Source organism: Acanthopagrus latus, chromosome 18, assembly GCF_904848185.1.
Source record: "Acanthopagrus latus isolate v.2019 chromosome 18, fAcaLat1.1, whole genome shotgun sequence".
Lineage (NCBI taxonomy): Eukaryota > Metazoa > Chordata > Actinopteri > Spariformes > Sparidae > Acanthopagrus > Acanthopagrus latus.
In genome coordinates, this window is record NC_051056.1 from 6,454,518 (window position 1) to 6,466,561 (window position 12,044).

At 40.6% G+C, this 12,044-nt stretch overlaps 1 protein-coding gene across 1 annotated transcript; it reads left to right on the forward strand.

Moving 5' to 3' along the window:
• Positions 1-979: 979 nt before the first annotated feature.
• Positions 980-10,784, forward strand: nkx1.2lb (NK1 transcription factor related 2-like,b). The gene is made up of 3 exons (XM_037077406.1): positions 980-1,707; positions 3,048-3,267; positions 9,658-10,784. Exons 1-3 carry the CDS (start codon positions 1,393-1,395, stop codon positions 10,404-10,406), a joined length of 1,284 nt encoding a protein of 427 aa, XP_036933301.1. The 5' UTR covers positions 980-1,392; the 3' UTR covers positions 10,407-10,784.
• The last annotated feature ends 1,260 nt before the right edge of the window (positions 10,785-12,044 follow it).

Consider the following 12,044-nt stretch of genomic DNA (forward strand, 5'->3'; position numbering starts at 1 on the left):
TAGGAATCAATATTTCACTGCAGTGGGGACATTACCGGCTTTATTCAGGTCGTAATTGAGTTTTGAGGAGAGGCCCTGCCCTGGAATCTGCATTAACGATAAGGGCTCCGTGGATGCAAGGAAAGCTAGCGCAAGGCCACGAATCGACATCAGTTATAGCGCACGCCAGTTAACCTTGCAACACACGAACTACTGTAACTCTGCTACACACTCGCTAACATCAGTTCGAGTTAATTAAAACCAAGTTAATTCCAACCATCATAACTAATAACTAACTTCGGTTACTGTTGTCAACCTACCTGTACAACCACATCTGCTACATGTAGGTTAATGTTTTACCGGTCAGCATAAGAAGCGGTAAATATTTCCTGCATACAATTAAACAAAGAAACATCTTAATGTTTATACAGGCTGGTTCCCGCTCTCTGCCTGTTTCTCCTCCTGCTCGAATAGCGAACCGGCCGCACCGCTCCGCTCTGCGCGCACGGGCCGTGATAATGGTCTATTAGTGGAAGTAGGATTAATTTGTACCCAATTACAACCCCTTGAGTTGAAATGGAATGCATAAATAAAGGAGGGAGACGAACGGACACACACATACATACACACGCGCGCGCGCGGTGTGTGGCTGAGTATATAATAGTGGGTCCTCAAGGGGCCGGCTAAAAACCGAAAAAAAAGGTGGGCTGCACGAGCTGCGGGAGTGAGAGAGGGGGAGAGAGAGAAAATACGGAGGAGAGAGAGGGCTTCACTTAACTAATGGGGAGAGAGGGACATAGCGTGAGAGAGGGCGCGAGCTAGTTTTAACTACCAGAGAGATAGATCAGCGTCCGTCCCGCCTTCAACTCCTGTCAGGCTTCGAGAGCGCGCGCACACACCGGTGACCAAACAGAGCGCGCGAGGCTGGAGGTCGGGACGCCGAGCGGTGTTTATGTGTGTGTGTGTGTGTGTGTGTGTGTGTGTGTGTATGTGTGCCACCACGAAATAACGGCGCCGTGCAAGACAGACAGACATTAGATCACCGGAGACGTTGTGTTGCCGCGGCGGATGCGGAGGATGACGGGAAAAGAGCCAGGGAGAAAAAGACAGGGAGAAGAAGTTTAAACCTTGACGGGACCGCGTCCGGTAGCCCAGTTCAAGCCCGTCATCAGTCCAGACTCCCACCTATGGAAAAGTTTAACGGGCTGAAAACATATTCTCAGACTGGATGTTGATGGGACTCATGACCCAGCCTGCGGTGTGCATTTATTATTTTAACATGAAAATCATGCAGTCCCTGTAAAACTGCTTGGACTGAATCTTTTGTATTTTTGTATTTTTTAATTATTTTTTTTTTGCCGTTCCTGCATTTTAATTCGGATTCTTCATATATGGGAAAGGGAGAGTAAAGTGATGAACCGGGACAGAGCGGTACCAGGACCCGGAGCGGACGGGGTCCAGACCGTGATAAGCCGGGACAGAGCCGTGGCAGGGCCCATGGCGGAGGCAGTCCTTCCCGTGATGAGTCGGGACAGAGCGGAACCGGCTCCGGGCGGGGAAGGGGTCCAAACCGTGGTGGGCCCGGACAGCGGAGACATGCTGGACGGAGGTGCTGCCGGGGAGAAGCGGCTCTTCTCCAACGCGGTGGCCGGAGGCAGAGATGCTCAAGTCATGGAGAACCGCTCGGAACCCCCGCCGACGAACCCAGTGTTAGCCCCGCCACAGCAGGTAGATGGGCCCAAACTTTTTGGAGTTTCTATGGATAAAGTGTGCAGCATAGTTGTCGCAGCAAATAGCGGCACAGTAAACTTTGCCTAGTGACGAAGGAGAAAGGGTGTAAATAAAAACCACGTTGAATCTCGGGACATGACACACCAGGAACAGAAAGTAAATACGTGAGATGTGCATAAAAACAACGGTATATTTAGGTGGACAGAGTTGGCATGAAAAGTAGTCGGAAGGTGGGAGTGCAGCGTCACCAGAGTGCGCAAATTAACAAGCAAAAATGAACTTTGACTAAGTGAAAGTAAAGACATAGAAATAGAGCGGGTGGAGCGGCGGGTGGGATGTTTTTATGTGTGTTTGTTTTGCTTTTATGATCATGTTGATGGTGGTCTCGTGTTACCGTGTAAAACGGCCTGTGGGCTCGCGTTGTCATGTTGTGGCTGCCCGATCTGAGCAGGCAAATGAGGACTTAATTAAGATACAGCAGTAAAATTAGCAGCCAATTTGCTGCGCTAATGTTATGGGAAACAATAAAAATAAATCAGATACCATCAAATGCGTTTCCATTAAAGCTCAGAAGGAAGTAGACTTCTTTCTGCAAACTTGCGCACGAATCTATAAAAATCGAATGAAAACATGTGAATTTTAAACAGTCAGATCAATGTGATTTGATATGAACTACAGCATGTCATTTTGTGTTTGCTTTTAATAGAAATAATTGTAAGCTAAACGAAAAAAGTATTAAGCATATTTAAAAAAGAAACTCTACTAAAAAGTGAAGTCATCGAGAATTCCCTAATATTTATATAGGCTATGGTAAAAGATTACATTTTATTATCGTAGATTGGTTTATTATGAACTTTTCTGTAACTTAAATAAAGGTCTATTCATCTCAATCACAGATCCGATCATGGTATTGTGTGATAATTCTTATCATCAGATGTTAATAGGCCTCTGGCTGCTACCTGCATGCTCCATCGGATTATTCAAGGAGAAACAATATTATTAATGTCGGATTATTCATGTCGACATGCTCCAGACTGGCCTCATTAAAAATGAATGATCCTAATCAGGATGTAGTGCAGGAGAAAGCCGCACTGAGCCACAGCACCACCTTTTATCTGCCCAATACAGTTGGTCACCTTTTTGGCTTCACATAAATCTTCAGGATATAAATCCAGTTTACAAATCTGCATAATATAGTAAACGGGGTGTGCGCATAGGTCACACGGTGAAACTGATGTAATTTATATTTTTATTTGTACGTTTAAATTTGCATCATCACACGCCTCCTAATTCTGGTAAAAATGTAAAAATAATTAATAATCTTGATTATTTCCCAGGGCCCTACCGGGCACCGGACCACCTCGTTCTCCGTACTGGACATCCTGGACCCCAACAAGTTCACGAGCAGTCGGCGACTCCAGCAGCAGCACGCGAGCCAACGCAGTGAGCGCGAGCTGAGCGCGTACGGAGCGGAGAACCGGAGAGCAGGGACGGCGGAGCGCGAGCCGAGCCTGGAGGCCAGTAAAGGCTGCTACGCCGCTGAGGAATACCAGAGCAGTGAGTCTGAGTCTACATGGAATTAACCTCCCTGTAATCCCCTTCATGTTCGCGTTCATTTTAGGCCGTTCGTTTGTTTTCTTTTTAGTTTGCTTCGTCTTCCTTCCAGTGATCCCAGACTGTCTCTAAACATCAGTTTAATTGGCTGATCTCAAGGCGTTTATTCAAGTTAATTTAATTAATTCATTAAATTTATAAAATCTCATGTAGGCTATTTTTAATATATTTTTTGTTTATTTTTATTTTTTATTTTTTTACCAACCACATCCTATTAAAGTGAAAATAACGTGGAATTTTTTGCTCGCCATTATACATCTATTTTTTTCTTCTGATAAAAGTATAGGCTATATTTCGGATATCCGTTTTGTGTGCGTTATTTTGATTCAGTGTGACTTTTGTTAACCCATTCATTGCGTATTTATCTTATCCCGATTTTCTGCGTTGGAATGATCAGTTCGGCAACTTTTCGTTGTCTCTAAAAGGAATTTCGAATTTTCAAAACCTGCGGGACTAATGTGGCATACAGAAAGCTGTTTTAAGACCAAATAAGGAGACTCTTGTGAAGTCTAAAGGGTCAAACGGCGGCAGTCCAGTTGGAGTAACGTTTATAACCCAAGTTTTTTTCTGGAATCATAATAAAATGATAGAGAGGAGCTGTGGTGTCTGACCGGAACCGTCAGTTTAAAAAAAAAAAAAAAAAAGTACGAAGTAATTGGCCACGTGCGTGTGTGTTTGCGTACGTGCGTTGCGTGCGTGCGTGAGTGTGTGTGATCGGTATTGTAAATTGATGAATATCTGTTTCTAATAGCAGCCTACACTGTCCGTGAGTGAGCCTCTATTCAAAGCCATTAGCTCCGATCAACTCCGTTTCCTCTATTTGATATTACACAGGTCCCCTAGGTTTAAATCGCAACCCGGGATCAAACTTTGTTTTCCACTATTATTTTCTTTTCGTGCTTTTTTTATTAAACTTTTTTATATTTGTTATATTTATTCCTCTTCTGTTTTTCTTTCTGGTATTTATTAGGCTATTTAATCTCCATATTTAATTTTGCTATTTACTGCTATTTACATAGCATTTCAGTAGCCTCTAAAAAAACATATTTTCTCTCCACCGCACAGGTTTGTACCTAAATGAAAAACGGAATTTATTAAGATTCAGACGATCAATCTACTGAAACTTTCTGTAACATTTAAAAGCAGGCTACGTTTATTCATCTCCAGCCCATTTTTCAAAATAAAGGTCTCTCCTGTTTGAAATGATTTGCACGACATCATGTTGATAATTACATTACTACACGTTAGAATTTCTGACCAAAACCCTTTACAAACAAAATGATATATATAATTTAAGATATGCTGATTATTCTAGTTTCTAAATGTAATGTAATTCATTCAGACCTTTGCTATATTGATAACATTAAATAGGCTGTAAATATTTTTGCAATATATTCGAAGATTAATGCACTTTATGTAAGTATATTTGAAAAATAATTAATTTGGATGATTTCGGTCCAAATTTTTGTATTTCTGTATTTCTTTCTAAAATGCTGTCACATACATGAATATATCTAACAATTAATTTATGTTTGGGCACAAAACTAAACACAGTTTTGTATCCACAGAATAAACAAGTATAACTGAAATAGTATGTGAGATTGAATTTATTTTTAACATGCCAAACACTGGACAAATATTTCTGTTTCAATCCTTAAGAGCCTTAAATGTTTACGGTTTCCAATTGAAGTGAGGGCTTTTAAATTTCTATTGTGTCAGTTGGCCAACTGAACCAGGAAGTTTCGTTAATTTATCTTTTTTTTTTTCGTTGTAGTCATAAACACATGACACACGCTCACACGACAGCTCTTCAGGGGAGAACAGGTGTATTTTTTGGAGACAGAAACTGACAGTCACAGATCTCCTACATTTTTTCGTGTTGCACTTGTTCTTCTTCTGTAATATGTTCATGTTATATTCTATTGGATTTTTAAAAATCTTTAAAAGTTTTGTTTAGTGTTTCATAACATTGTAGGTGTAGCAAGGCTGGATTACCAACTGGACTGAACGGACAACCTCTCTGCCCATTAACTGCCCACCGTGTGACTAGTAGTTCAGGCCAAATTGTGTTGTGCTGTTGTATTGTCATTATATATATATATATATATATATATATATATATATATATATATATATATATATATATATATATAGATAGATAGATAGATAGATAGATAGATAGATAGATAGATAGATAGATATAGATATATAATGAGAATACAACAGCAGACACACTGCAGAAGGACAAGCTGCTGAGCTGGTGGTTAAGGCAAAAGGATATGAGAGGGAGGCCTCACTGTTCATTCAGCCCTGGTGCTGATTAGAGTATCTGTTATTTTAGATCCCTCCTCCTAATAATATGATTCAGCCGCCAATTGACCGACCTCCAAGTGTTTGCTTCTTAATAACTCCTAGAGAATGGTATTTTCAATAAGCACTTTGACTTGTTACATAATTAGTTCTGCTGGAACTCCTTTGAAAGTTTTAATGATTTGCATTGAAATGATCAAATTAGACATTAAGGCAGTAAAGGCCTCACTGATTTTTATTGTGGCTGATTGTTGTTCACATTACCACACTACCAAGTTAATTTCCATTATTAGTTTATTTTAATCCTACTTTTATATTTTAATGTCTTGTGAAGTTACTTTTCAGTCAACCCAGTTTTTTACTTATTAGTGTTACTTTACAGTTAGTTGCCAGATATTGTAAACTACATTACACCAGGACAAAGGTGGTCAACACATTGTCACCTGGGAGTCTTAAAAACAGCTCAGACTACAAAGAAGTGGGCTGTTTAACTGTGATTCAACCCTCGCGACAATCGGAGGAGAAATCTTGTCAGAGACCCTGGTCTGGCCTAGCTTATCTGGTAATTTGAAGGGTGTGCAGATTCAGTCTTAAACTGGGCTCCAACTCCAGGACTTTTAAAATCCTGAATGACTGTGAAATCGTGTTGCAGCAAGCACAAGGATGATATGCAAAACATTGGTACAGCTGTACAGATTGGGACCCTCAACATTTTCAGATATGGAGCCACATGGTGACCATTCATTACTGAATTATGGATTTTGCATCGTATCTCCTTAACCAAACATGATAACACAGAAAAGGTTATTTCTGCCCATATGTTTTGATGGTCAAGGACAACACTGACATTTACAATTACACTGACATTACAAATTACAATGATAGAATATACAACAGACCATCTTGTAACTGAAACACACCAGCCAAAATGCCAATTGACATGTTGACCCATGAGTGCACAGTTGTCACTAATACATTATTGCATGAATTCTCAGTAATCATTGTAAGCACACCCATCTTCAAACTCCGGCTTCATTTTTATTTCAACTACACACCTGTAAAGTTTCAGTTTTCAGCTGTTGTATATATCTTACTATATTTATCTATTTTTATTAATTTTTTATACTTGTTTACATTTGATTTTTTTGTTAAAGAGAGCTGCTATCTATGTTTCCTTGTTTTGAAACAATGACAATAAACATTTATGCTCTTCTATTCTATTCTATTCATTCTATGTATGCAACTGACATGATATAACAAAATCTCACCTAACCCTTCAGATACCAATTCTTCATTGAATTTAACATTAACTGTTCACCTAAACAGCTTATGGTGTTGTATACAGTATTATTGTAATCCTTGACCATTGAACACAAGGGTAGATATAAACTTTTCAGTGTTATCATGTTTGGCTCAGGAGATATGATGCAAAATACATAATTCAGTTATGGAGTAAAATGGCTGCCATGTCCAGCATGTTTTTGCATTGTCTCCATCTCTGAAAATGTTCAGCCCAAAAGTGTGCACTGCATCAAGTTTCTTGTGTTTATGAAAACAATTTACCTAAAATTTGGCGCAGCATTTTTTACTTGTGTGTGCAGGTTTGAGAGACGAGAACATCTGTTAAGATTTTCCTTGAGCATGATGCAGTCCAGTTTCACAGTCCTTCAGGATTTTTACCTTTAGTCTGAGCCCAGCCATAAAGTAATAATCTTGAAGATTTTCATGTAAATAAATATCTGTTAAATCAGTCAAGCATCTATTACTGAATGAGGTAACACAATGATGATTGAGCCTATGGCCCACCGATGAAAGCCCTTGCATTTGCTGTCATACTAGAGCCACAGGATGTCAGTGGTGCCTTTACCAGAAAATATCACAAGTCACGCAAGTGACACAAGTGACACTTTCACCCAGCAGTGGCTGGTGGTTGGAATCATGATAACTTAATAGCCTAATGTTAGACAATAAATAAGTATGTACTAGAGTTGGGCCGATGAACAGTGTCAGCCATCATTCATTGCCAATAGCTGACAGCCATGGACTACCTGACCATTGTAATGTGGTGATTTAAAATGCTTTAAAAAGAGAGCGCAATTAAGTGGCGTGTCCCCTACAACTTGCCGTAGGGCAAGAGTTGTTGTTGGTTGTGATATGTAGAAAGAGGAAATTAAAAGAAGTATGTTGCTGCTCAGTGCACTAACATTACGTCTCCATGTCCCATTTTTTTTCTTTTCTTATTAAACCAGCTCAGTTAAACACCGTTTTCATAGCTTGGCTTTCTTGGCCAGTCAGCCAACATTGTTATATGCATGTGAGGCTGAACAAAGCTAAGTTACAGACATGTGGTGCAGTGACAGGTACACTTTTAAGCCTGGCACAGGGATAGGGGAGATAGTTGGAGATTCAGGTCATAGCAACTGTGGGAAACAGGGGCAGCTAACTTGGTGAGCTAATACACAACAGACATGCTGCCTCAAATTCGTAAACAACGATGTCATCCATCACAATGTTACACCGTAGACACTGTCATATGCCAATTCAGCAGACACCGCCCAACCCTATGTAAAAGACGTTACTTTTATAGCAAACTTTTATATTCAGTAAATAGTTAGTGTTATAGTTACTGCCTCAGAAGACATCATTCCCTTTTCGCTTTCACGTGGTGTTGTCATGGAGGTATGGCAAAGCTGCCAAATGACAACTGATTGATGTCACACAGGCGACATTGGATCTCAGGGAAGCAGTGAGATCCAAAAATCCACCTGCAATCGCAGCTTCCAGAAATCTTGGAAGATTGTCACTTTAAGGAGCCTAAAACATGCCAAAGGTCCTTGGATCACTGTGTGGCAATTTCATCTATTGTAACTGTATTTGGCAAATAATGCCACCATAGTGCACACACGAAGATGTACATGCAGCAAAAGGGCCCCACAGCAAACTTTTGCCCCGTGGTGATTAAAGAAAGTATGATTAACTGGAAAAGTTCACAAACACAGTCAAAGCTCTTGCCAGTCAAACTGATTTGTCTTTTTAATATTACTTCAAATGTTCAATAAAATAACATTTAATGCATTCCAATACATTAAACTATTCAGCATTACATTAAAATCGAAAACCTCCACTTTGAACAGACGTATCAACATGGCCCCTGAACGACACCCCTGAGAGAGTTAAAAAGCAGCCAAAGCAGCTTTTTTCTCTTTTTCACAGCTAAACACTAAAATATTGATTCAAAAAAATTTGAAGAGACAAATGCAGTATAGTGAGGTTAATGCAATAACAAAATGTTGATTCATATATGTTCAGCACTTTTGGTAAGCAGTGTGTGCTCAGATTCTGCTTTTTCACATTAGTGGCAGTGAATGTTGGGTATTTTACCTTTAGTATAAACATCTGTGACGTTTTTAAAATTGAACTGCATACAGTTAATTTCAAAATAGTTGTGCTAATCAATAGTGTTGACATAATCACAGTCAGTTACCTAAAGCAAGTTGTTGCACCACGCTAATTTCCATTTTGTTATGTCTGCTTCGCTATGAGGTCACATGAGTGATCACGTGAGCCCAGCTTCAGTCTGTAGAGTCATGAAGCAAACTCAAAACTGTAATTCCTTGAGTCCGCAGCAGCTGACCGACCAAGTTTGAGGAGGATTGGATGAAAGGCTCTCAGGATATGCAAATAATGTATGGAAAAACAAACAGTTTTTCTTTGTTTTACAGTCAGATAGTATAACATCTTAACAATATTTTATAAGATATACATTTGTCAAATGATATCTTTGTGTAGCCATCCAACAATTTCCACATAAATGTGTGTTTGTTTGACACAGGTCATCTCAAGAAGTTTAATCAGTAGTTTTTTGGAGGCCAGAATATAGTGGTCATTAGAAGAACTGCAGCCCAACACATACACATGTGAATACTGCAGAGAATTCACATCAAAGTTTGCTCCATGCAGTTACATTCTGATCATGTAGTGGAAGTTATTTTAACGCTGTCTTTGTTGTGTGTATGTTTCCAGAGGAAGGCTTTGTATACAGAAGCCCAGATGAGGATGACTACCACAGATCTGGTACCCCGGACTCAGAGGCTCCAGATGGGCCCTATAGCAGTGAAGAGAGCAGCTCAGCTCTGCCCAGCAATGGAGACACAAATCTGGGTCAACACAGCCACGACCTCGGCAGAGACACCGCAAGCCCTGTAGGAGGCCCTGCAGGCCAGATTACCAATGGCCAGACCAATGGGGGCCAGGGCCAACAGGGTAAACCTAAGAGGAAGCGCTCTGGCTCAGACTCCAAGTCGGGAAAGCCCCGCAGAGCCCGGACTGCCTTTACCTACGAGCAGCTGGTGGCACTGGAAAACAAGTTCAAGTCAACGCGCTACCTGTCAGTGTGTGAGCGGCTCAACCTGGCTCTGTCGCTCTCTCTCACTGAGACCCAGGTCAAGATCTGGTTCCAGAACCGCCGGACCAAGTGGAAGAAACAGAATCCTGGAGCGGACACCTCCGCCCCGACTGGTGCAGGATCAGGAGGAGTGGGGGGAGCAGGAGGTGTGGGAGGAGCAGGAGGCCTGGGGAACCTCAGCCCTCTCAGTCCGTCCCCTCCGATCAGCGGGCACCTGGCCATGCACGCTGGCTACGCTAGCCATCATCACCCCCCTGCTGGCAGCCTGGTCCAACTGCCTTTCCTCACCGCCAGCCACGTCCTGTCCCCCTTCATGCTGGGGACACAGAGCTACGCTGCGCCTGCATTCTACAGCACACACCTGTAGACACACACAAACTCACGCACAAACACAAGCACACACACACACACACACACATACACACACACACTTAGAACTCTGAGCCCAGAGAGACTGAAATGTCCCAGTGTATGAATAGACTGCAACACAGCAGACTGACAAACAGGTTTCAGCTCTGCTCTCATTTTTACTACCAACATTTGAAGGCTTTAATTTCAATGGATTATTTTGATAGAATGTGAATATCTACCAGAAACTGTACATAAATCTATGTTCTAGCGCCCTACTCCGAATGCTGTTTTAAACTACGTAATAGACAAATAGTTGATTTCTTCATAAAAAAAAAAAAAACAAACTGTATGAATATTGAATGTTTATTTATGACTTAAGGAATGGCTTGATCTATTGTCAGTACCGTGTAACTCAGCTGTGATTGTTTTCATCTCTGTTATTTATTGAATTTCTTCACAGTTTCCATAAAATTCTTGAATGTCCTGAATCCTCAGATCAAAATGATATCGTCCTTTGATATTAAAATGATGACAAACACTGAATATATCCCTGTGAACTTATTCTCATGGAGCATTCTGATGCATAGGACATCATGATGGCTCAGTGCGTCTCCTCTCCTGGCTTCAAACACAGTGTTTTTTTGTTTCCATATATTTTGAACGTCACAACGCCCACAAAGACTCGTTTGACTGTCACGTTTTGGGCCATTTGGTCCAATAAAATTTGGAAATTCAGAGGATCCGCAGGATTAAATTATTTTTATCCCTTTCAAATTAGATGGCATCAGCCATCAGGCATCAGCTTTGATAGGAATGGACGGGGTTCCATCTCCAACGCTGTGTCCAGATATCATTAAATGCTCTTGGGCTGCACCTAAATGGCAGGATTTCAATGCACTTGTAAGACTCGCAGACTTTGCGGGCATTTTCACAGGAAGTCTGCAAGTCTTACTTTGCGTTTCAATAGTCATCCTATTATACTATTTAGTATCCCGTAAAAATTAACTATGTGCAATTAAATTAAATTAAATTAAATTAAATTAAATTAAATTAAATTAACTATGAAATGCAGTATGCCAAAAATGTACCAGGATGTCGTACTACATCAGGTCCCATTTTGCATTATGCAAGCCTGCATACTTTCCTCGCTATTCTGACATACAATCGCACAGTGGAAGATATGTCATGCAAATATAAACAAAGACTAGAGAGCACAAACTTTAGACAGCTCCCTGACAGGTGACACTACAATGACTGATGAAAGTATGTGTACTACAGTAGTAGTGTAAGGACTATGTTCTTTGTTCAAAATGTTCATTCTAAGGCTGCGACTGATATAACACTAAGAGGGTCAAAGCTGAAAGCACACTTTCATGATGAAGTAGTAGGTGCATTCAATTCAACTTGATCCTCACTTGCTCTGACATCATGCACACTTCGGCAACGATAATCTCACAAAATGAGGGGGCTGCGCTTCTTTTAGCCAGGTGCTACAGTTGCTCTGCAAGACCCATGGCATGATGGGAAACACCTGACTGTTGCTGATCTAACAGCTGATTGGTTTAGATGTTGACTCAACTATATTATGTTTTCTAGAAACTTTTTATTCTGACTGTATTGTAGAGATTTCAGTCTTTGTCTGATTTTCAAGGCT

Coding starts and splice junctions, on each gene's coding strand:
- nkx1.2lb (XM_037077406.1), top strand. CDS start 1,393: ATGAACCGGGACAGAGCGGTACCAGGACCCGGAGCGGACGGGGTCCAG. Junction 1,708..3,047: donor TGTTAGCCCCGCCACAGCAG/GTAGATGGGCCC, acceptor ATTATTTCCCAG/GGCCCTACCGGGCACCGGAC. Junction 3,268..9,657: donor CGCTGAGGAATACCAGAGCA/GTGAGTCTGAGT, acceptor GTATGTTTCCAG/AGGAAGGCTTTGTATACAGA.